Raw genomic sequence first — 23,466 nt, 5'->3', positions numbered from 1 at the left:
CGCATTCCAACGATACCAACATCGACTGTGCAAAGCGCATCATGCGATCATTGCTCCAATACTCTTTCAAAGGATTTTAATCCCAGTCCATAGTGGAGCCTATCAGAAATCTCTGCTGACCAGGGCTGCATCAAAGAGAAAAAAAAAAAATGGAAAAATGGAAAAATGGAAAAGTAGGAAGAGGGGCAGACTGAAGTTGGACCTCGAATTAACCTCGAGCACGCTATGCGCTAGTTGATGGCGTGCTTCCAAGGTTGTTGTTTGTTCACATCGCCCATTCCACGTGTGAGATATCGGACCTTACCATGTTTTTCCATGCACTCACGCCTCCCAGACAACCAGGTTACTCGCCCGGGAGTCGGGGATGTCCGAATCGAGCAGATGAAGTTTGGCTGGGAAGAAAAACTGGCCCGAGTGTGGCTGAACGCTATGATGTCATCTGCCCCGACCGGGTGGGTGATGCGCAGCGCCACAATTTCGCCCTAGTGGCTGGAACTGCCACCGGGTCTGCAATTCTAGACCGTCTCTACTGTCACTCACTGTTCAAATGAAGTGCATATGATTGTTTACGTCTCGCTGATGATACCCCCCCCCCTCCATGTGAAAGATGTGAAAGTAAATGAAATACTACATAGAGCTTTTGTGGTATCTGCAGGATGCGATTGACTAAATACAACAAGAAAGTGGGTTTCACATACCCTCGTCTTCCCCGGCCAGCAGGGCCGCATAATCCTCCATCGACGCGAAGGTAGGCAGGTGCTTGAGCTTGCGCCGCTTCTTGCGCTCGCTGTTCTTGTCCTTCTCCTTCTCGCCCTTGGACGAAGTCGGCAGGTGGGCATCGAGCTCCACGTCCGACGGCAGCTCTTCGTCGCTGTCGATGAACGCCTCCTCGTCCGAGACGTCCATGTCGAACGCATCCTCGTCGTCCGAGGGCTCCTCCTCTGCCTTGGCCTTCTTCGTCTTCTTGGCCGGGGCGGGGACCTCGTCGATGTCCTCCATCTCGTCGTCCGAGTCGAGGTTGATCTCCACCTCATCGTCACCGCCGGCATCTTCCTCGTCGCTCTGGTCGTAGGCAGACTCCAAGTCGTCCAGATCCAGGTCGTCGTCGTCGCTGACGCCAGCTTCCAGGTCGGGCCGAGAGTCCACCAGGGCCTTCCAGATCTCGGACTCGGCGTCGCTGAGCTCGCCGTCCTCGTCCTCGTCACCCGCATCCTTGTCGGCCTTCTTCTTGCGAGCCTTGTCCTTCTCCTGGCCCTTGCCGACCCGGTTGAAGTACTCGTGGAAGAAGACTTCCTCCGCCGCCACATCTTCCGCCTTCTTCTTCCAGAAGGCTTCCGAGTTGAGCGGCAGCTGCGCGCCAGTCTTGACGGCGGCAACAAGGCGGTCCTTGGCGTCGCTGCCGGCAAGAGGCTGCATGATCGAGGCTCCACGGGTGGCCGCAGCTGCCTTCGGAGTACGGTAAACGAAACGGTCGAGGAAGTGAGTGAGAGTATGGATAGTCAAGTCGGGCTGTCCGCTCATCACCTGGTGATCGAGTAAATGAGCCGCGTTGACCGAGACAGAGGGATGGAAGTGAGACAGGTAGGGCAGCTAGAAGTCGAAAGTCAGCGATTGCAGAATCATGGTCAAATAGCTATACGTACAAGTTCCCAGAGACACGTGCGGTCGGCGTTGCTGTGCTCGGGGTCTCTTTTGCGGGGGTCGTAGCGAGTAGACGGCTTCTCGGGTTTAGTCTCTTCAGGCTGTTCTTGAGGCTCATCGTCCTCGTCAGGAACGTCCCGGAAGACTTCCTCCTCATCGTCTTCGTTCAGCTCGGGCTGGTCAAACAAGGCGCGGAGATCGGGGAACGTCTTCTCCAGCTCACGAATCAAGTAGAAGACACCACAGATGAATGCGGGCTGGTGCATTCCGAGGATCTGAAGGAGACGTTTGACAAAGGCCTTGACACGGCGAGTGTTCAAGTCATTCTTCAGGGACTTGAACAACAGGTTGAGGTAAAGGGATTGCTTGGAGGACGTTGCCAGGCGAGGATCGAGCAGAGATTCGTACAGAGTCCGGTAGAAGCGATCCGCACCGACTTGGTGGGAGGCCGTCAATTGCTGGATCAGCATGAGAGCCTGAATACTCGTGTTGAAATTGGAAGAGTGCGTGATGCGGAAAAGAGTGCCGAGGTGCTTCGTCAGGCTGATTTCTGCATTAGCTTTGTCATGATTCACAGAGGATATAGGACATACCGTTCACTGTCGGAGCTGGTAAAGGGATAAGCTCGGTTCACACCGGTCAGGACCGCCGAGGTCAACTTGTCTTGCATCTCTTCAGTTTGCGCCTGACCCTTGTCGTCGTCCTTGCCCTTGCTCTTGCCCTTGCCCTTATTTCCGAATTTGCCATTCCTCTTGCCCTTGTATCCCTTGCCCTTGTCTTCCTTGGCAGGCTTCAATAGAGAAACGAAGAGGGCGAAGTAGATGTCGAGCAACTTCTCAGCGACCTTCTCCTCCTTGAGACTCAGAACCGTCTGGTTTAGTGAAATGATAGCGTAGTACTTGGCGTGCTGGCTTTGACCGGGCCGGAAGAGGACCTCCTCAACAGCTGAAATAATCGTGGACTTCATGAGAGGATGCGCCTGTTCAAGTTGCAAAAGTAGGTAAGACGCCCGCGAGGCAATCTTCTTAGACGTATCACCAAGCTTATTCACCAACAGACGCAACAGATTCGTCTCCTGCTCAGGTTTCTCCTTCAACAGTTCGTAGACGTAGCTGACAGCGCGCGAGCGAGAGAAATCGATCTCGTCGTTGCACCAGACTTCGAGAATCTTGAGAACCTCGAAGTACTGATCCTTTAGGAAATGCTCGTAGGCCCAGACAATCAGGTGGCTTTTCTGAAGACCATTGGGAAGAGCATCTCCTTCAGACCAGCGGTTGCTCACACCTTGCAAGGCAGCCACAAGCGATGGCTGGTTGGCGAAAGCCCGGAGTCGGCGATCGCCGGGCAAGATGGTTCCCTGGGCGAACATATCTTTGAGCGACCGAAGAACTTCAACGGCCTGGGCACGACTGCGCTTCTTTCCGAGGGCAATCAAGTTCTCCAGAGCCTTGGTGTTGTGAAGAGGCGATTCTTGTACGGCAAGCGTCAAAGCGGAGATCTTATCGCTGAGCGTACCAGTGGACATGATAGTACTGTAGAACTTGTGCGACGAAGAGGCAGAAGCTGCTTGCGCATCAGCGTATTCTTTAGCCTCCTTTTCGAGAAGCGAATTTGCGTAAGTGTGGAAACGCTCGATGAGGTGGCGGGCAACAGGGCTCGATTCCTTCTTCGCAATGGTTGGGAGTTCGATCATGAACCAGTCGGACCTCGGAGGAACGGACTGATCGTCTGGTCAGCATGCTTTGCCGGAATCATGGATGAGATGACTTACCAGTTTGGAGAACTCCTTGGGGAAGATATTCTCAGCAGCGGCCTGCTTGGCGGCCTTCTCCTTCTTGTCCTCCTTCGGGGCTGGCGTGGGAAGTTCATCCTCTGAGACCTCTTCTTCTTCCTCTTCCAGGTCCTCGTCATCGTCTTCAGCATCGAGCTCCATGCCACCAGTCTCTTCATCGTCGTCCTCTTCAGCATCCTCTTCTTCCTCTTCCTCTTCTTCTTCAACTTCGTCGTCTTCAAGGTCATCGGGAACCACCTGGCCTGCGGCAGCCAGCATGCTAGCCAGCTCCTTCCTCAGAGAGTCTTCCTCAGACTTGCCCTTAGGTTTCTTCTCGGTGGCATCCTCGACCTCGGACTCAGAGTCGACACCGGCCAAGAGATCCAAGTCCTCTTCCGTACCCCCAAGGGCCAGAATCTCCTGCCGTAGAACATCGTCACTGTCATCCTTGTTCTTTGGCTTTCCTTTCCCGATATCCTTCTTCGCCTCCCCAGCAATCACATCACCATTGCGATCGCGCTTCTTTCCCTTGTTGCTGTTCTTATCGTCGGCGGGCGCCTGCTTCGGCTGAGGTTTCGACGCAACCTGCTGGTCCTTCTTCGGTGTATCAACCGGCGCGGTCTTTCCCTTGCCGTTCTTCGACTTCTGCTTGGCGTTGTTCTGATCCTTCAAGCGCTGTTCAATCTTCTGTCGCAAGCCGGCGAATGCACTCTCCTCCAACTGGGGGACAGACTCAGCGGCAGGGGTGGGATTTTTGGCGGCAGCACCGCCACCAACACCCTTACCTAGAGGGATGTTGTTCGCTCCAGAAGAGGAGGAGCCTTTGCCCTTATTGCCTTTGGCCATAATTGACAGGGTGGGATGAATGGCCAAAATGCTTGCTCTCCTTCAACTTTTTTTCTGCCGCCCAAAAAATTATGGGGGGGTCCGCTTCTTTCCAGGCCGCCGGAGAAAGTGGCGGGCCGATTTGCCGTAGTACTGCTTGGGCCCGACGCTCGGACCATGTTAACTATCACATTGGGTTTAGTGCCTGGGCCGATAAGAACCGCGCTTCTTTCTTGCGGGATGCGCGCATTGCCAGCGGAGATGTGAATATCTCTCTCCCCCGTTGAAAACACCTTGCGGCTGTGCTTCGGGATTCGGCGTCTTCATGATCTCGCGCATACGCCCTATAGTGGGCAGGGCTCCCGGAGTTCCGCGAGTGTACCTTAGTGTCGCTCAATTCGGGTATAGAACGTCTAAAAACGCCTTCCATGTATGAGATATTATCCGTCATTGCTTGTATAAGATCTAACTAATCGTACTGTCAGACCGATGGCAGGACTCGGATCTCCAATTTTTGGATTCCAACAGGGGGTATCACGAAGAAGCCTGTCGAGGGTGAAAGAGGTACGTCTCTAAATTAGATCATCGACCACAGTTCAGGGAACTGACGCTACACAGAGGACACAAATGACCTCCTAGTGAGGGGTGGCTTCCTGCGACAGGTACTGTCAGGTCTCTTTTTGGCAATCACAGGGCTAATCAAATGCATAGGCGTACGCAGGCATCTTCCACATGCTGCCACTGGGGTTGCGTGTGCAGGATAAGCTGGAGAGACTCATAGATAAGCACATGCAGTCAGTCGGTAAGTCTACGGCATCACGATCCTTACATCCCTACTGAGACGTCTAATGTATGGCAAAAGGCGCATCCAAGGTGTCACTGTCGTCTATATCATCCCAAGAGCTCTGGGAGCAGTCGGGACGCCTCAAGGAGGGATCGGATGTAAGCCTCTTGCTATCATCTCAGCTGTGAGCTCCCCCTAATCAATCGGCAGGTCTTCCGTTTCCTTGACCGCAAAGAAGCACGCTTTCTCCTCGCGCCCACCCATGAAGAGGAGATTACTACTCTTGTCGGAAGTCTTACCAAGTCATACCGAGATCTGCCCGTCCGCGTATACCAAATCTGTCAGTAAAGCTTGCTCACTCCTGCTGACCAAGTCTAATCATGAAGATAGCGAGAAAATACAGAGATGAGCAGAGACCCCGGCAGGGTCTTCTTCGCGGTCGGGAATTCATCATGAAAGACATGTACACGTTCGACTACAGTCCCGAGACCGCTCTCCAGACTTACGTAGCTGTCAAAGGCGCCTACACACGGCTCTTCGACGAGCTCAAAATCCCCTATCTGGTCGCTGCTGCGGATTCAGGTAATATGGGCGGGAGCCTGAGTCACGAGTTCCACTTCCCCAGCGCGAAGGGTGAAGACACAGTCATCAGCTGCACCAGTTGCGACAATGTGTACAACGAGGAGCTCGCGGATGGAAAGGCTTACGCTGGCGTGGACGAACAGCCTCAGGCTCAACAGAAACATGGCTTCGACACCGGTGAAAACTCCGGTGAGGCTACCCCCGCCGTCTCCGTCGGCCTTTGGATGTCCATCTCGAAAGACAAGAACACGCTGCTGCGGTGCTGGTTTCCGCAGTATACCCTCCAAGAGGCCCTTGTGGAAAGGGAGGTTAACTCGCACGCCGTCAAGTCTATCGCCGACGCCGCTGGGATGGACATCGACATCAGCGTTGAGAACCCGCTCCAGCAATGGGCCACACACATCAAGTCCCACAAGTCTTCTGCTCAGCGCCCGCGGATCGTGGATCTGTACGACTCGCGCGTGCGCGCATACAAGCGCCCCCCACTTACCGACACATTGGAGGAGGTCGGCTGCACGGCGGAAGACGTGGATTTCTCGAAGCTGGATCGCTTCCCAGGCACGAACAACCATCTGAACTTGGTGAGGGTCCACGAGGGCGACCGATGCGCCAAGTGCGGCGAGGGTCTGGCACAGACGCACAAGGCAGTCGAGCTCGGTCACACATTCCACCTAGGCACCCGCTACAGCGATGTCCTCAAGGCCACCGTGATGGTCGATCAATCTGCCATGCCCAAGAGCAACGACAACAACAAGTCCGGCCCCCAGACCGTACCCATGGAGATGGGGTGCCACGGAATTGGCGTCTCGCGCATGATCACTGCGGTAGCGGACAGCCTGGCGGATGGCAAGGGCCTGAACTGGCCTCGCGTCATTGCACCATACGAAGTCATCGTCGTGCCGGGCAAGGGGCTCGAGGCGGAAGCGGAGAAGGTCTACGACGCACTGACCGTGGCGCCTGGCTCTGGTGCTGGAGCCTTGGACGTGATTCTGGACGACCGCGACAAGCAAATGGGCTGGAAGCTCGGCGATGCGGACCTAATCGGATACCCGGTAATCATTGTGGTTGGTAAGGGATGGAAGAAACAGCAAACCTTGGAGGTGCAATGCCGTCGGCTGAGCGTGCGTGAGGATGTGTCACTTGAGGCTCTTCCGGCGTTTGTGAAATCTCTGCTGCAGCGATTGTAAGCGCTTTCACGTGGGTTGCAGGCTATGCAGATATCGAAAATCGGGGCTATGCTGCTCTTCCCGAGGCTGAGTGGCACGGAGCTTTGTAAGATACAAAAACCATTGAATGAACAATTAGAAGTAGATTGACCGCAAATTATACCCCACTCCTTTTAACTGCGCCGATAAAGAAGATGAGTCAACTTCTTAGATCACTGGTGAGATCTATCGTTCAAAGGTCAGGGGATAAAGAAGTTTTAGGCAGTTTGCCTGAAACTATTGAACTCTTGGCACCGACGGGGATTGTTCGCCGTGCCTGGAAAGATTCACTAAACCTCAACTATATAAGGCGACCAATCCTTTTGATTGATTCGGTTCATCGATACGTGACCGATCAGCATCACTCGATCAACCCACAACTAATCCACCTCCACACACCTCCACACACACACACGCAACCACAAAAATTCCCAACAACCATGTCCACAACACCAACCCCCCACCCCACCACCACCGCCCCGCCAGCGGTAACCACCGTGCCCCGCGTAGGCATCGCGGTCCTCATCTTCGGGCGCGCCAACCAAGTCCTGCTCGGCGAACGCAAAGGCAGCCACGGCGCCGGCACCTGGGCCCTGCCCGGGGGCCACCTGGAGCCCGGCGAGACGTGGGCGGCGTGCGCCGCCCGCGAGGTCCTCGAGGAAACCGGCCTCCCCGTCTCGCGGCTCCGCTTCCTGACGGCCACCAACGACGTGATGGCGGCCGAGAACAAGCACTACATCACCATCTACATGGGGTGCACGCCGGCGCGGCGCGAGGACTGCCGGGCCCCGCCGCCCGTCATGGAGCCCGACAAGTGCCGCGAGTGGCGCTGGGTGGAGTGGGAGGAGGTCACGCGCTGGTATCGGCTGCAGGAGGAGGCCGAAGCGCAGAAGCGTGCAACCCTCACTGCTGGAAATCCCGCGGGGGCGTTGGCCCCCCGAGTTGAACACCCGCTGTTCTTGCCGCTGATGAACCTCTTTCGGCAGCAGCAGTATTGGTTGCCGTTGCAGGAGTATCAGTTGTTGATGGGGTGGGAGGAGGATCGGTAGATGATGATGATGATGATGATGATGATGATGACTAGGGGGATGAGATTATGGATATTATGGTTTTTCTGATACAGTAATGGGATTTCTTTTTATGATTTAATCTGTTTTCCTTTGGTGTTTTGTACTTTTAGACTTTGGACATTTACTTCGCTCCACGAGTTGATTTTATGTTCTGGACGGTGAGTAAGCAATGCATTGACTGACACAATGGGTGCACAATGAACCCATCTACTTGACTTCTCAGTACAGCACCGGCGCCTTTTCTTTTGTACATACTTGTACCATTTACCCATCTTATAAGTTTGCATATTGTATGCCTATTGAAATGCTGGAACATTTCGCATGTATCGAGTGCCTGCTTGTGTATACTTCAAGCCCTGCAAGGCATTACTTTTTTGCCAGCTCGACGCAGCAGGGTAGGGTGCTAGAACTATAGAACGAATTTCTAATCAGTCACCTTCACGGACCAGCAACCCCTACCTTTTTTCTTTGGTGAGAGCAGAAGAGAAAGCCGCAGCTTTGGTTCTGCCATGCAGCCCTCGCGGTAGCACTTCACTGCGAAGAAAACAAACCCCCCTGAAATAGGCCGTGCAAATGGGATCAGTCGCAGCGCTTTATGCTTCAAGAGCTTCTTGAAAGATTACTATAGACGCTCAACTTGCGAAAAGAGCTCCACTCAACTATGGGCCAAGTTTGAATGAGGTCAAAGTTATGTTATTGAAAACGGATGGCAGTGGTCTGATTTGGGAAACCACTTCCCCAAAATCCCCAAAATCCCCAAAATCCCCATCATCTCCCCAACTTCTTCAACACTAACTCACAAACACTCCCGGATTCATAAGGTCATGCAGGAAATTAGACACAGTCGCGCATTGGTGTCCAAGAGATACCTATTCCGAGCACACAGGCGGACTGGAAGAGCTTCGATAAGGACATGACATACATGACCTCCCCTCGCAGTCCTGCAAGCCATGTGGCAATCGGATGACCTTGAAGTCTCCATTGAGTACAAATCAGTTGGGTGATCCCCAATCCTGCTCACACATGCTGCATTACAGCCACTTCTAACAATAACTTTGACTCCTCAAAAACTGCCCCAAGCTAAGTTGAACCCATCAAAGCGAAAAGCTCTCTCCTCCGTCCGTTGGGTCTAATATGTATGTACTGTGTAGTACCACCAACCGCCCGAGCTTCGCGCCAAAGCCACCGCCCTGTGGGACTTCCTGGGCGCCGATTCTATCTCGGACTGGGACAACCACGTCCAGCTCTACGTGCTGTCCCTAGACTGCATTGCTAATGCGCTCAACGGCCCCTTCTACAGGGAGGCGGTCGTGCCAGAGGACCGTTGGGTATGAGGAGTGCTTTATTGCGGATAACGAGGTGGTGGAGAGGTAGAAGCTGCACTAATAGTTATGAGGAGATATGATTGTCGGTGTTACATAAGGGAAAGGCTATATAGCTGTGGTATTGAGTATAATAGAGAGCTATCGCATTGTGTTACTAGAGCTATATACTTCTGAAGGAACGTTAGCGAATCATGGGCCCAAGCCTAAGACAACGCGGCATCAATGATTCCACTCGTAGTGAGAAAGATCTATAATACTCAAACTTCAAGTATTTTCTCAACATGAGCTACCTACCAAGTGAATAGTTTCATACTTCATCCGCTAGAGAGTTACTGTACAATTGCGCAAGCCCATTGGCTCCGGTGGGCAGCCTTGGCGCAGCCACTGGAACACCAGCTGCACAATTACTAAGCATCACAACCCCCGCACAAAAAAGAATCACCACCGCTCCCCACTTACCACCTCCCATACAAACCGCAGCCGCAAACCAAGCTTCACCCGCACTCCAACCACAAGCCACAGGTTCGGGCTACTGTACAGCACAGTACACCAGGGCCAGCACCTCCCACGATCCACACCAAACCCAACCCCAGTCCCACCACAATCACCTTCAAACCCCATAATCTCAACACTCGACACCCACGCCACCATCATGTCCGCAAATAGCTCCTCCGACCCCCCACCAGGCTCAGGTAAGTGTAAATCCCAAAAGACCCCAGATCAATCTAACCCCCCCCCCCAAACCCAACCCATACTAATCTCTCCAACTGCAACAGTAAACATCGCCTCCCTCTCCGTGCCCCAACTCCGCGCCCTGCAGACCCGCCTCTCCTCGGAGCTCGAGCACCTGACGACCTCGCACGCCAAGCTGCGCGCCGCCCAGCTGAAGTTCCGGGACTGCGTGCGCTCCATCAACGAGGGGGTGGTGGGCTCGGCCAAGAAGGGCACCGCCGGCGGCCCGGAGCAGGAGATCCTCGTGCCCCTGACGAGCTCGCTGTACGTGCGCGGCCGGCTGGCGGATCGGGAGAAGGTGCTCGTCGATGTCGGGACGGGGTTTTATGTGGAGAAGGTAATTTCTCCCCTCTTTTTTCGTCGTGGTGGTTGCTTTGGGATTGGGAGGGGATTTATGGGTCTGAGATGATACTGGGGATTATTTCGGAACTGGGGCTCGATTGGAATGCGTGGGCTAATTTGTTTGCTCGCTAGACTGCTCCCAAAGCCATCGAGTTCTACGAGAATAAGGTCAAGGATCTGGAGACAAATCTCACCGAATTGGAGAAGATTGTACAGACCAAGAGTCAGCAGCAGAGGCTCTTTGAAGACGGTATGTTGCACCATCTTACTTTTCAACCATCCGGCAGGGAATATCTGAGAAACATTTTTCCATTGGATATTATTATGATTATTACGGCTATGCTAACGCCCCATGATCAGCTTTGAGACAGAAATTGCTGGCCGAAGGGGCCGCATCCTCCGCTTCCGCTACCGCCGGTGCAGGTTAGTTGGTAAGCCACTTGAATTAGGTACAGAAACAAAGCAAAGAACAAAAAAGGCATTAATCAACCCCCTTGCCATGGCATTAAAACAACATTCTGAAAAAAAGAGAACGTAGCTCTCCATACTTCCCCGAAGGGCAGGCTTTCTGGTGACTTAGAACAAAGTCCCGAGGTCTGCATCTAGAGCCCTAGCATTGCCGCTGGAGGCCGGGCTTGCCGAACGACCATCAGCCTTAGCCTTAACGCTTCCAGTGGCTGGCATGGTGCGGGGCGGTCCGGACCTAAGAAGGGCTGCAACCCGTTTGATCAGGTCAATGAATTCCCAGAGACCCTGGGACTTGTCCTCCGACTCATTGGCGGCCGGGAAAAAGGTCTGAAGATTCGGGTCGTAATTGGCTGCATGTCCCACGGGCATGTTGGCATGTTTGCCGAGCAAGTTATCCCAAGTGAAGTCAAAGACCGATGCTCCCCAGGAAACTCGAGGTTTCCCAAAGGGTGCTGCGAAGTTCAAGGGAGCCAACTCAGTTGTGGAGGTTCGGGTGTATTCATCGTACCGTGCTATCTCCAGGATATATCTGGTCCCCTTCAGGCGGTACCGAATAGCCGTTTTCTCGATGAAGCGGGAGACTGGTGCCGAGGCATGGAAGATGACTTTGCGAACAGGATTAGCCGAGATGTCACCCATAACATCGTTGCTCTTGAACTTGATCGTGTGGGAAAATTCGCGTAAAGCTCTCTCGATTGCAGTTGCTTCATAGAACTCCAGTGATGCGATTTCCAGCTGCCAATCAGACCTATCACGACGAATTAGAACTACGCCGAATATCACACTGGACACAAAACAGCATGTTGGACAGACTCACCTTTCGAAGTCGATTATTCCAACCTGTAAGGGTGAGCGCGAGTCCTTGACTTGGCCGATCTTGCGCGGTTTAAGCCAGCGGCTTTGCGTCATTGCATAATCGCGTGCTCCAGAACATTTCGCAAATTCAGCCTCCAAGCGTAGCAGAGAATTCTTCTGACCGGAGAATTCGAAGTTCACAGAGAATGCTGGCTCGGGCTGTCTCAGGGAGTCCATGCTACGGTCGTATGGCTCAAGAAGACTGGTGGCAGCAAGCAGTCTAGGAAGCAACACAGACTGGTCGATCTTCAGACTGTTAACTTGTCAGCTTTGGATCACGGATTTTAGGACAGAATCACGCGCTCACCCTGGGATCAGACGACCCTTTGTATTCTCATGGAACAACATCTCACGGAACTCCTCAAAGCCCCACGCCGGTTTTCCCTGCGATGGCTGACGGTAGTAATCGAGCACGAACAAGCCGATATTGGCTCTCATGCGAAGGTGTCCACGCACGTAAACTACACTCTTCAAGCATTTGTCAATCACTTTGAGAAGATGGGCATTGTTCCTTGACCGGATCAGCTCAGCTCGGCCCGGCCAACTATCCAAATCGGCCTTGCTCATTGGAATCGTGCGAAAGAGTGGTCTAACAAAGCCCGCCTCTTTTCTCGCGGAGACTTCACCATGGCCACTTTCAAGGGGCTCAACCAAGTAGATCTTTGACTTGACGAGACTGTTTGCCATAATCTCGGCCCATTTGTTACGCAGGAGCTGGACAAGCAGGCCGGTTTTGGCTTGGTCATAGCCGAGAGCGCAGATGTGATCAGGCAACTTCTTGTCAACGAACAAGTGACACGTGAACCTGATACGAACAGGATCAAGAGCTTCCAGATCGGTGCCAAGGGCATCACGCATGGAGGGACCCTCCTTTGGCCACAAAAAGAGTAACTAGTTAAGAGCTTGAAGTCAGAAAGATCGATTGTAATTGTCATTTCAGTTCTTCACTGACCTTCTCAGAGAACATAAACTCCAGCTCAGGTGCCTTCCGGTACGCGAGAATCAAGGCATCTTCTAGCTCAAGTTGATCCGCAAGATCCTCCTTTCCAACAGAATAGGCAGAGGTCTTCGTCCATTCCCGTTTCTTGGGCAAGGTGAGGGTGTCGCATCTAGCAAGAATGCTCTGAATGAGCTTGGTAGCCTCAGAGACCTGATAGGATGCCCCCCAGAGATGAATCGCCTATATACATCAGCTACTTCTTGCTCAGTTGGGCAAGACACATCATACATCATGGTTTCCGGCGGGCGGGTTGATGTAAGCTCCGGTCTTTCGACAGATGTCATCAAAGACATCATGGCGTCCCTGTTGTCCGAATGGGCGTCGAGACGAGACTGACCGTGCCACGGTGCAGAATCTAGTCCCCATTCAGTACTAACCTCAGGTCTTGATTCAGACTTCATACTTACGTGTCTCTAATCTCCCTGAACGGGTGCGAAAGCTTGATGGTTTCTGGACCAAGTGATATTAATTGGAATGAAGTTGGACGAGAGAATGATTCTTACCTGCGGGCTGGATTCCATTTCTCCATTGCGACTTTGCCGGAGACTCTCCTGGAAGATGGGCCCGGGGCGAAGACGAGCCTCTTTTGCCTCCTGAGGCACCACGTCCTCTGTAAGCGCGAGCTGTTCCTCGGGCAGGGGCGGGGTTATGGACAGTGGTGTTCTTGTTCGCAGATGTGACAGATGCTTCACGAACATGCTCGGCTTTGGAAGTGGGCTCAGCCTGCGATGCAATGTTTTGCACGTGCAAAGCCTCAGTCTCAGAAGGGTTCTTTTGAGGACCTGGCCGTCCGTAGCCGGGCAGCGCCCATTCTAAGAGTAGAAGATCAGTATCTTTCCCCGTAGAATGGAACTGACAAGGTTCAGGCAACGTTACCTTCTGCCCCAGAGGCCTCGAAGCTGGTGATTGATTAGTATTTGATCATTGGTTTCACGACAACAGGACAGCTTACTCCATGTTGACCGAGTTCTTCCCAGCCAAACGCTGGGCTGAGGAATGAGGGGATACTCCTCGACTGAAGCACTCAGTGAGCAAATCGATCAAAGGACCAAGAGAGCAGATAAAAAGACCAATGGAGTGGGTGAGCGATGGAGCTGACGCGTGATGACGGGGAGGTTTAGGCAGATGGAAGAAGAGAAGATGTCATGGACAGAGTGGGAAGTCACCCGGAGTGACTTTGGGGGGGCAACAAAGAGGAAGGTCAGAGGATGAGACACAACAGCCACAAAACAAACAGCACTCAGCGGCTTCTACAGTTAGAAATCCCCTGAATAAACGCAATTGGCCAGTGAAAGAATTAACCGGTAAGAAGAGAAACTGCTTGTTTTCCAATCGCCCAGTAGCTGTCTCGGCAGCCTGCATTCACCGCTAGAACGACGAAAAGTGAAGTTGGGTGCTCGCTTTCCTTGGGATGTCTCCAGAGGCTGTATCAACGAAGCTCCAAGGCTCTCATAATGTACCTCCAGAGGTGACTTTTTGTTATAGACAATTCAGTTGCAAGCTTGGTGGGTGTTACGGACAGGCAGTAACAGCTCTTGCTGCCTCGTTTAGCAGAAGTATAGCGCACGTCATCTGATTGGCGCGGAAACGGCAGTGCGGGCGCTAATCCCAAAATGGGAACAGCGGCACAAGCGCCGGGCGCGCGGCAGGCGCATCTTTTCGGGTTCCCCCGTCAACATACCAACCATAATCAATTGTCTCTCCCTTGACTGGGAATTCGACTATCACGAACAATGGCTTCCGACTCATCGAGCCAAGAACCTGGCTTGCAGTCGCGCAAGCCGAGTGTACGGAAACGTGCCCAGCTATGGATGACCAAGGGGGGTCTTGTCCGGGACGACTCCGATGACGAGCTGGGGGAAGAAGACCACCCATGGGAGTGGATCTACGACACAGAGGACACTGATGATCAGGATAGCAAACCGACGGCCGACTCTGCGCAAGATACCCCGAAGTCGATGCGCAGACGCTCCGTCCGTCCTAATGCCAAACGCTCCCAAAAGATAGTCGGTGCTCGCATGGGCTCGTTCGAATGCGCCCTGGGCCAGGTGGTGCTGCTCAAGTCCCCGGAGCCCGGCAAGGATTGGATCGGAATCATCACAGAGTTCCTGGAACAAGAGGATGATGACGATGAACTCATCAAGTCGGCCAATATCATGTGGTTTGCCTCTCCGGACGAGTTCATGTCGACGAAGAACAAGAGACGATCGGATGCCCTACCCAACGAACAATACTTGACGGCGGACTTCAATGTCAACCCCCTCACCTCTATCAACGGCAGAGCCACGGTCATGTCGAAGGATGCGTTTTACGCCAAATATCCTGGAGGTGTCCCTCCGAAGGGAAAGGAAGCTCTGGCGGAATTCAACAAGTGCATTGTGTGTCGCAGAGGAGTGAACCAAGTTCAGGGAAGATATACCGAAGAGTTCATCTGGGAAGAGGTTTATCGAGAGGATAGATTGTTTGATCTTATTGATATGATCAAGAATGGGCTCAAGGTAGCCAAGAAACGCAAGCAGGTTGATAATGATGTGAGTGTAACAGACTGCTTTGTCACAACTCTGCAAGCTGATAACTTGAAGTATGTCGAAAGTCAAAATGAAGAGGACGTTGCTCCGAGTACACCCAGGAAAAGGCAAAAAGTGGCTTCAAATGCCACACCTCAATCCAGACGTCAGAAATCCTTGACCACCCCGACTCATAAGAGGTGAGTGAACGCACGACATCACAACAATCTAGCCTGCCACAGTCTCACAGTTCGTTATAGGATCGTTGTCAAAAAACCACTCGAGTTTACTCCTCTTGGTACCCGTATTTTGTCACCATCACAATTAGCCTCTCCTTATCGACAGGCGCGGACTCTCCTCCATGTGTCTACCGTGCCGCAATCGCTCCCTTGCCGGAAAACGGAGTTTGACGCAGTCTACAGCCATCTTAGTGCAGCCATCATGGAAGGGACGGGTACTTGTATCTACATCTCTGGCACACCCGGAACGGGTAAGACAGCAACCGTTCGCGAGGTCGTGGCTCAGCTGAACGCCGCCGTCTTGGCGGAAGAAATGGACGATTTCATCTTCGTTGAGATCAATGGCATGAAGGTGACTGACCCTCATCAGTCTTACTCTCTGCTCTGGGAGGCCCTTAAAGGTGATCGTGTATCTCCGTCTCACGCTTTAGATCTTCTTGAACGGGAGTTCTCGCACCCTTCCCCACGGCGAGTGTCCTGCGTCGTCTTGATGGACGAACTGGATCAACTCGTCACCAAGAACCAGTCGGTCATGTACAATTTCTTCAACTGGCCCGCCCTACGACACTCCCGACTCATCGTTCTCGCCGTGGCCAATACCATGGATCTCCCCGAGCGAACCTTGAGCAACAAGATTTCCAGCCGTCTCGGCCTCACCCGTATCACCTTCCCTGGCTACAAACACACCGACTTGATGGAGATCATAAGTACACGACTTGCCAACGTGCCAGGTAACATCGTGGACGCAGATGCCATCCAATTCGCCAGCCGCAAAGTCGCCGCCGTCAGCGGTGACGCGCGTCGCGCCCTAGACATCTGCCGTCGTGCCGTTGAGATTGCCGAACAACAAGCCAACGAGGCCGCTCGTAAAGAGCCCCTCGAAACCATCGACGAAGACGACACCGAATCGATGCCCCCCACCCCGAGCAAAACCCCCGCTCGCAAAGACTGGGCATCCAACCAGAAGACCCTCCTCCCCCCGTCCCAAAAGAAAGCCCAACCCACCACCACTGGCACCAACAAACCCATCGTCGGGCGCGTCACCATCGCCACAATCAAACAAGCCATCCAAGAAGCCACCTCCACCCCGCTCCAGCAATCCCTCCGCTGTCTGCCCCTGGCCGCGAAGCTCTTCCTCGCCGCCCTCCTCGCCCGGGTCCGCCGCACTGGCATCTCCGAGTCCACCGTCGGCGACGTCATCGACGAAGCCAAGCGCATCGCCGACGCAGCCGTCGCCGTCGCTAGCGCGGCCGGCGTCGGCATCCGGGAGTTCTTGCTTGTCGGCGGCAGCGGCGCGCGCGTGCGCGCGCTGGGATCCGCGGCCATGGAGCTCATGAACTCGGGCGTGCTGGCGTTAGAGCACAGTGCGGGCGCGAAGGGCCCTCTCGGCAGCGCGGCTATTCCGCATCGGGGGGACCGTAGCGGGAAGGTGCGGTTGCGGGTCGCAGCGGAGGATGTGCGCTCGGCGTTCTGTGACGATGCAGAGGCCAAGGGGTTGGGGCTGGGGATCGAGCAGTGATCCTTATCCATCGGAATGAGCGCACGCGATGGAGCCGGGATTTTGTACGATATATTAGCATAGGAATAATGATACCCACGGTTTTGAGCACAAGCGTAAATTGATTGAGTACGTAGGGCAGAGACGATTATCATGTGTTGAGTAAAGTGTACAAGCTGGTCATAGAGGTATGAGATGGTAAAAGCTCGAGATTAATGCTCGGCTTATTCATTCTATGATACATCTACATAGTCCATAGTATACCAGCAAGAAAGAGAAATCCAAACCACACAACGCTGGACGCCATAGTGCATACAACAACAAAACACAAAGAAGAACATCCGTGACCACCTCCGGAGCAGAAGCAGAAAAGCATGAAGAAGATTTTGTCATATTCGACTCCCGTGAACAGTTTTGTACATCCACGGAAGCTGTCGAGGCCGGCAAGCGGGGGGTATTTCTCCAGAAAAGGATAGGAGGTTTTAAAGAGGTAAATGGAAGGAAGAAGAAGAAGGGGGGGGGTTGAGGAGGTGAGAGTGGCCAGCTGGCTGCAGCAGCACGCAGGACACTAATACCTCTGCCGGCCAAGGGTAGGAGCCCAAGTGACCGGATGCGACTCGGGGGTGGCCTTGTCGTCCTGTTTCCAGATCTTGATGGTCTTGTCGGCTTCGCCGGTGATGAGGCGCAGACCGGTGCGGTCGAAGGTGGAGGACATGATGCCGGCCTCGGCCTCGAGGGAGCCGGGCTGGGCGGTGGACTCGATGGTCTGGTACTGGTAGCCGGTCTTCCAGTCCCAGAAGCACATGGAGCCGTTGTCGCCACCGGAGAAGAGAACGTTGTCCTCGTTGGCGGCGAGGGTGTTGATGATGGCGTTGTGGCCCTCGAAGTTCTGCATGAACTCGCCCTCGGGGCACTTCCACTGCTTGATGGAGCCGGTGCTGGCGCTGGCGAAGGTGAACTCGCGCGGGTGGGTGACGATGTTGCGGACGCCCTTCTTGTGGTGCGTCAGCACGCCCATCGACTTGCCGGCCGCCAGGTCCCAGAGCCGCACGGTCGAGTCCAGGGAGCCCGTGATGATCTGCGGGTCGGCCTCCTGGCACTTCACGTCGGCGACGGTGCCGCGGTGGCCGGACAGGACGTGGACGTTGCTGCGCGTGCGCATGTCCCAGACGCGGGCCACGCCGTCGCGGCCGCCGGTGACGAGGAGGTCCAGGCGCGGGTGCAGGTCCAACGTGTACACGCCGCTCAGGTGGCCGTGGTAGTGGCGGATGACCTTGTTGGTCTCGAGGTCCCAGCACTTCACCATCTTGTCCTCGCCGCAGGAGAAGAGGTACGGGTGCCGCGGGGAGACGGCCAGGCCGCGCACGGTCGAGATGTGGCCGGTGAGGGTGAGCCGCAGCGCACCGGTGGCCAGATTCCAGATCTTGATCGTCCGGTCACCCGCACCACTGGCGAACCATTCGTTGTTCGGCTCGACCGCCAAACTGCGCACCCAGCCCAGGTGGCCGGATATCACCCGCATCAGCTTCCACGGCGCATGCCAGTCGGGTCTCTGTTGTCGCGTCGCCGAGGGTCGCTGGATCAGGCTCTTGGGTTCGTTCTCACCGCCGACGCCGCCCGCCGCCGGCCCGGGGGCCTTCTTGACCAGCGCCATCGACGCGCCGCTGCCGTCTGCGGCCGAGGCCTTGGTCTGAGATTGGATCTTGGGTCGTTTGGCGCGTCCGCTGGCGGCGGCGGCCGCCGCAGCGGCTTGTTTCGCAGCGAGGGCGGGGGGCAATTCTCGGACATCGTCGTATTCTGCTTTGCGTCGATAGGACAGTCCAATGGAGCCGCTGGCGACCGAGGGGGTGACCATCAGGTAGTCGGGACCAAAGAGTTCCGCGGTACGCTTCGCCGATAGGCGCACGGCCTCATCGGGCGATGTGGAGGGAACGACGTCCATTGTGTAGGTAGGTGAGGAGGAGTTTCGAGGTGATGGCGTGGGCGATTAGTCGGGGGCGTCCTGATCCCTCAGGACAGGGATGCGGTGGCTTTCAAACTCGAGAGTATCCGTGGAGAAGGTGCATACAGAAAGACGGGGTCTAGGACTGTAGTTGTAATTAGTATATGTGGAAATATTGGAGAGACGTTGAATGAAAGAATGGTCGATAGCTTGAAGATGAGGTGAAGTTGCAGAGCTGCGGACTGAAGAAGCGAAGCTCTGGTTTTCCGCGGATGTCGGTGCCTAAGGCATGTAAGGTGTCGAGGCCGCGGTTCTCCGCATCTTCAGGCCAACCATCGGATCATCAAATCAACCCCGCCGCAAACAAGAAACAAGCAATAAACCACCTGCATTGATCATGAACGCTAGCACTGAAGCTAAGTACCCTCTTCATGAGGCTGCTCGAGAGGGAAAAGGCAGGTCTTTTCATCCTATCCCACCTTCAAACCTTGATCTATAACTAACCTCCATAGTCTCTACGGCCGAATCTCTCTTAAGCGTAAGAGCTGTCCCCGCACGGAATGACGAGTGGAAACATATCAACTGACAGCATATGCAGGCAAATCCCAAGCTTGCTGCCACCAAAGATGACGACGAGCGTCTTCCCATCCACTGGGCTGTAGCCTACAATCACCTGCCTATCGTGGAGCTTCTCATCTCGAACAAGCACTTTGACCCCGACGTCGAGGTATGGCCTCCAAGAAAGAACGCATCATAGTTCAAGCCTGCTAAAGAACCCTTCCAGGATGGATCCGGCTGGACCCCCTTGATGATTGCAGCTAGCTTGAAAAACGCTGAAGGAGATCTGATCATTGATCTCCTGCTGAAGAAAGGCGCAGATGTCAGCGTTAAGAGCTCATCCGGACAGGTGCGTATCCAGCGAGCTAGATTCCTCACTGCCATCAGAAATGGCACCGAACTGTAATTAACAACGCTCGTTGAAGAATGCCCTCCACTTTGCGACCTCTAAAGCCAATCTTTCCACTGTCCGCACGCTGATCGCCAACAAATGCAGCGCTCGGGTCAAGGATAGACGTGGCCAGCTCGCGCTTCATCGGGCTGCGGCTATCGGTTCCACGCCCATCATCAAAGTTCTACTCGAAGATGGCAAGAGTCCGGTCAATGCGACCGATATTGACGGGCTGACGGCGTTGCACCATGCGATCTCTGAGGGGCATGGCGATGCGGCGATCACGCTACTCAAGGCCGGTGCGGAGGCAGACAAGAGAGATTCCAGCGGGATGCTGGCTATCGATATGGCACCAGATAGCAAGGTAGGACTTACGTATCTCTAGACAGGTTGTCTTCATGCTAACCACTGAGTAGGTCCGAAGCTACATCCTTCAAACGGCGGAGAGAGAGGGGATCGATTTATAGGCTCGCAGCATAAAGATTCGGTGGGATCAAAAAATTGTCGGAGACCAACGGATACTCAATAAATAATTAGACTGGATACCCGGAGTCTTTTCCAGACTCAAGACTGTTTCAAAAATTCTTTTGAACAAGCGGACATGCATCACATAACATCGTCTAGAGCGATCTAGCCCGGAGCAAAGACTCTCTATGTACAAAGGGAAAGATCTCAGTAGTAAAAAAGGGCGGCGTGCATAGAGACAATAGCCTCATTTCATCGTACTGTCGACCAACTCGCGGTAAATCTTCTTGAGATCGGCAATATCTGCCTCTAACTCCTCCACCTGCTCGCTCTTTTCTCCCAGCATTTCTAAGGTGGTCTGATACCGCTGGTCGAGCTCATCAAGCCGCTGTTCAAGCTCGTGCACGCGTGTATCAGAGGTGCGCTTCGTCTCAACTTCCCGCATTAGATCCACGACCTGTTGTCTGGCTTCGTCGCGCTGCGAGGTGATTCGAGAAAGCTCGTCCTTCGATGCGGCACGTTCGCTCTCGAGCCGGCGGACGGTGGCACTCATGCGCTCGACCAACTGCACTGAGGGTCCTGCGCCAACTGTGGACTCTGAGATGATATCGTTAATGCCGCGCGAGTGCTGCGTGGGTGCTCCGCCATATGCGGAGGGGGTGGCAGAGCGGCTGAAGAGCTCATCATGCTCATGATTGATTGAGGGCGTCTCCGGAATTGGGAGATGTATCGAGCTGGTTGCAGTCGAGGGCGAGAGAATGGACTGAGTGGACAAGGGAAATGAGTTCTGGCGTGAGAGATTGCCCATGTCGGGCGATGTTGGCAATGTCGAGGGACGTCGACTGCTTGGTCGAAAATCGGACAACGTTCCGATGGGCTCAAGAGCACTAGGCCGGCGACTATAAGCCACTGGAGACTGCGTTCGAGGCTGTTGCAGGAAGACGGGCGGCGGAGACATCTGCTCACGCAATTTCGCACGCTCGTCCTCGAGCTTCTGTGTCCAAGTGGCATCGATCACCTTCTGCTGCTCTGCAAAGTCTTTCTGAGCCAAGTCCAGATCCTCAGTGGCTTTTTTGAGTTTCTGTTCCAGCTTTTTGATCTCTTCAGTTGCCTCCTCGAGTTTACTTTCTAGATCGTGCTCAGTCTCTTTCGCGGTCTCGAGCTCTTCTTCGATTCGTTTTACTTTCAAATTCTGCGCATGTAGAGTTAGCCTAGCAGTCACCGAATAATGTCTTTATATGTATTATGCTTACCATCTCACGGATCTTCCGTCGCATCTCGCTCTCGCGCCGTGCGGCTTCATCCCGCTCCTTTTCAACATTCGCCAACCGAGCAAGCAACGAACCCTCTAATGTCTGCCAATTCTCGCTAGCTACAGCGTACTGAGTCTGAAGGGTCTCGATCTGACGGAGCAATTTGACCTGAGTATCGCCAGCCACTCCAGTCGAAGCTTCTTCGGCTCGAAAGCGAAGGGACTCCATCTTACTTTCGAGCATCGACTGCTCACCCTTGAGTTCTACTTCAAGCATGCGAGCGCGCTCTTTCTCCTGCTCAATGGTAGCCTGCAGATCACTGATTTCGCGCCTCAGCTTCCCTTCGCTGATATCTCTTTCTATTTTGACGCTAGAAAGGTCCTCCTCCAACTGAGAGGCGCGGCGCCTTTCCTGTTCGAGTGCCTCGGACTGTGCCTTAGCTTCAACCGCTTCCGCTCGAGCGACGGCTCGTGCAAGCTGACCCTTCATTTCCTGTACAGTTTGACTCAGAGCGTTGCGTTCTGCAGTCACCGCTTCAAGATCTTGTGACGTCTTGGTCTGTGTCGAGAGAGAATCATTGGCTCTCTTCTCAGCGGCTTCTGCTCGTTTGGCTCGACTTTCCGCGCTAGCAAGATCGCGTTCGAGTTTCTCTGTCTTTTTCTTGACTTCAGTTTGGGATTTCGCATTTTCTATCAACTGCTGCCTCAGCTTCTTGATAGCCGTTCGATGGTCCATTTCCGTCTTGGACAGCTTTTGACCTTCTTCGAGGAGAAGGGCTATCTTTTCGTCCTTTTCCCGTAGCTGTCGTTCTACGCTGCCGGGCTCCGCTGCTGTCGCAGCCTGCTTGGCGGATTCAGCGGCCTCTTTCGCGAGGTATTTAAGCTTCGACTGCAGTGCATCGATCCGTTCGATGTAGCCGTATATCTCTTCCTGCCGTTGAGATTCAGCAATTTTGTCCTCGGGTTGCAATTCGCCGACGGTCTTTTCCTGGCCGTTTGATAAATCATTGCTAGTTTCCCCAGCAGGCTCCGTCGACGAAAGAGATGCTGTAGGCGCAGAAAGTTTCGATTCGTTCGCAGATGATTGTGCCTCCTCAAGGGTAGGGTTCTTAGCGAGAATATCACCATTCTCCGTAAGCGCATGCGGAGGCAGTGCGCTTTCAGTCGATAGCCTGCTAATGTCGTTTGACCCTCGCGGGAGGCCCGAATCGTAGCTGTCACGCGACTCGGCTGCAACCGAGGCATCCTCGACCCGACTCGAGCTTCGCGAGTGCCTCCCTGTATTTGCAGCTGGTGATCCGAGGCTAGAATCGATGTCCATGCTAGATCGGGCGCCGTTGCTGGGGACCGGACTAGTAACGGGCGATGAGTTCCGACTGGAGCTTTGCGTGGCGAGAGGACCCGGCGAGTTCTTCACCATTGCTCGAGCTAGGCGCTCCTGAAGCCGGTCATTCTTCCGAGCATTGGATGAGCTGCGGGAAAGGTCTGGTCGCAATTAGCAATCCGATGGATCTGCACAGGACAGAATGGACCATACTTCCGGTGTGCTCCGCCGGCTTGGGTTTTGTAGCAACATTCTTCGCTTGTACTTGTTTCTGATCCTCCTCCTCCGCTAATATCTGGTCGAGTCTCGATTCCACACCCGCGACAGCCTGTTGTAAAAAAGACCCGACCTTCCACTTGGGCTTGTTGCCTTGTGAATTCTGCGCCATGGTGACGACCTAGGTGCTTCGTTGCAATTTCCGCCGTGGGTTTATTCCATGCGCAAATGGCGCGATCGCCTAGTGACCAATTCAGTGGCGATGAGATCGTATGTCAGGGACAGTCGCGAGGTCAAGAGGTCGGTGCGATATGCTTGTTGGGTGTTGTCGCCGAGTGGGGAAGACAAGGCTGGAAGGAAATGAACGTGTGACTTTCGGGGTGAACGGCACGTCGAAGAGTCAATCAGAGCAGAAAGAACGTGGCGATGCAAGATATACGACAAGGCAATGCTGTCCCTGCGCGGGAAGCCAGA

General features: G+C 54.1%; 9 protein-coding genes across 9 annotated transcripts; 5 read left to right on the top strand and 4 right to left on the bottom strand.

The window, feature by feature from the left end:
* Positions 1-641: 641 nt before the first annotated feature.
* Positions 642-4,300, bottom strand: BO86DRAFT_384592 (RNA-binding ribosome biosynthesis protein MAK21). Its single transcript, XM_025670919.1, has 4 exons — positions 3,413-4,300; positions 2,235-3,361; positions 1,644-2,184; positions 642-1,590 (listed from the first exon to the last, which is right to left on the bottom strand). Exons 1-4 carry the CDS (start codon positions 4,256-4,258, stop codon positions 691-693), a joined length of 3,414 nt encoding a protein of 1,137 aa, XP_025533392.1. The 5' UTR covers positions 4,259-4,300; the 3' UTR covers positions 642-690.
* Positions 4,301-4,562: 262 nt separating this feature from the next.
* Positions 4,563-6,790, top strand: BO86DRAFT_300104 (putative proline--tRNA ligase AIM10; the record flags this gene model as incomplete). The annotated part of the gene is made up of 7 exons (XM_025667443.1): positions 4,563-4,667; positions 4,723-4,801; positions 4,856-4,899; positions 4,949-5,039; positions 5,100-5,179; positions 5,232-5,361; positions 5,412-6,790. The coding sequence occupies 7 exons, from the start codon at positions 4,563-4,565 to the stop codon at positions 6,788-6,790; spliced, it is 1,908 nt and encodes a 635-aa protein (XP_025533391.1).
* A 518-nt stretch (positions 6,791-7,308) lies between these two features.
* BO86DRAFT_277982 (nucleotide triphosphate diphosphatase NUDT15) lies at positions 7,309-7,824 on the top strand (the record flags this gene model as incomplete). The annotated part of the gene is made up of 1 exon (XM_025667290.1): positions 7,309-7,824. A coding segment is annotated over one exon (516 nt), but the record flags the coding sequence as incomplete, so codon positions are not given.
* Positions 7,825-9,683: 1,859 nt separating this feature from the next.
* On the top strand, positions 9,684-10,957 carry BO86DRAFT_351304 (prefoldin subunit 5). Its single transcript, XM_025669425.1, has 4 exons — positions 9,684-9,895; positions 9,980-10,272; positions 10,410-10,527; positions 10,638-10,957. Exons 1-4 carry the CDS (start codon positions 9,856-9,858, stop codon positions 10,703-10,705), a joined length of 519 nt encoding a protein of 172 aa, XP_025533389.1. The 5' UTR covers positions 9,684-9,855; the 3' UTR covers positions 10,706-10,957.
* On the bottom strand, positions 10,638-13,557 carry BO86DRAFT_405507 (uncharacterized protein; the record flags this gene model as incomplete). Its single annotated transcript, XM_025674099.1, has 9 exons — positions 10,638-11,493; positions 11,563-11,853; positions 11,908-12,491; positions 12,553-12,780; positions 12,829-12,955; positions 13,008-13,050; positions 13,104-13,412; positions 13,477-13,499; positions 13,553-13,557. The coding sequence occupies 9 exons, from the start codon at positions 13,555-13,557 to the stop codon at positions 10,854-10,856; spliced, it is 2,250 nt and encodes a 749-aa protein (XP_025533388.1). The 3' UTR covers positions 10,638-10,853.
* Positions 13,558-14,311: 754 nt separating this feature from the next.
* Positions 14,312-16,865, top strand: BO86DRAFT_452297 (origin recognition complex subunit 1; the record flags this gene model as incomplete). The annotated part of the gene is made up of 3 exons (XM_025676915.1): positions 14,312-15,131; positions 15,183-15,307; positions 15,368-16,865. Exons 1-3 carry the CDS (start codon positions 14,334-14,336, stop codon positions 16,863-16,865), a joined length of 2,421 nt encoding a protein of 806 aa, XP_025533387.1. The 5' UTR covers positions 14,312-14,333.
* A 205-nt stretch (positions 16,866-17,070) lies between these two features.
* Positions 17,071-18,998, bottom strand: BO86DRAFT_384588 (WD40 repeat domain-containing protein). The gene has a single exon (XM_025670918.1). The coding sequence runs from the start codon at positions 18,784-18,786 to the stop codon at positions 17,413-17,415; it is 1,374 nt and encodes a 457-aa protein (XP_025533386.1). The 5' UTR covers positions 18,787-18,998; the 3' UTR covers positions 17,071-17,412.
* Positions 18,999-19,146: 148 nt separating this feature from the next.
* On the top strand, positions 19,147-20,368 carry BO86DRAFT_384587 (ankyrin repeat domain-containing protein). The gene is made up of 6 exons (XM_025670917.1): positions 19,147-19,241; positions 19,299-19,324; positions 19,385-19,513; positions 19,571-19,693; positions 19,770-20,099; positions 20,152-20,368. The coding sequence occupies exons 1-6, from the start codon at positions 19,184-19,186 to the stop codon at positions 20,200-20,202; spliced, it is 717 nt and encodes a 238-aa protein (XP_025533385.1). The 5' UTR covers positions 19,147-19,183; the 3' UTR covers positions 20,203-20,368.
* On the bottom strand, positions 20,127-23,463 carry BO86DRAFT_4365 (M protein repeat protein). Its single transcript, XM_025676017.1, has 3 exons — positions 22,990-23,463; positions 21,454-22,937; positions 20,127-21,392 (listed from the first exon to the last, which is right to left on the bottom strand). Exons 1-3 carry the CDS (start codon positions 23,162-23,164, stop codon positions 20,448-20,450), a joined length of 2,604 nt encoding a protein of 867 aa, XP_025533384.1. The 5' UTR covers positions 23,165-23,463; the 3' UTR covers positions 20,127-20,447.
* Between the last annotated feature and the right edge of the window lie 3 nt (positions 23,464-23,466).

Source organism: Aspergillus japonicus (assembly GCF_003184785.1).
Source record: "Aspergillus japonicus CBS 114.51 unplaced genomic scaffold BO86scaffold_1, whole genome shotgun sequence".
Taxonomy (NCBI): domain Eukaryota; kingdom Fungi; phylum Ascomycota; class Eurotiomycetes; order Eurotiales; family Aspergillaceae; genus Aspergillus; species Aspergillus japonicus.
This window is presented reverse-complemented; position numbering and strand designations above follow the sequence as displayed.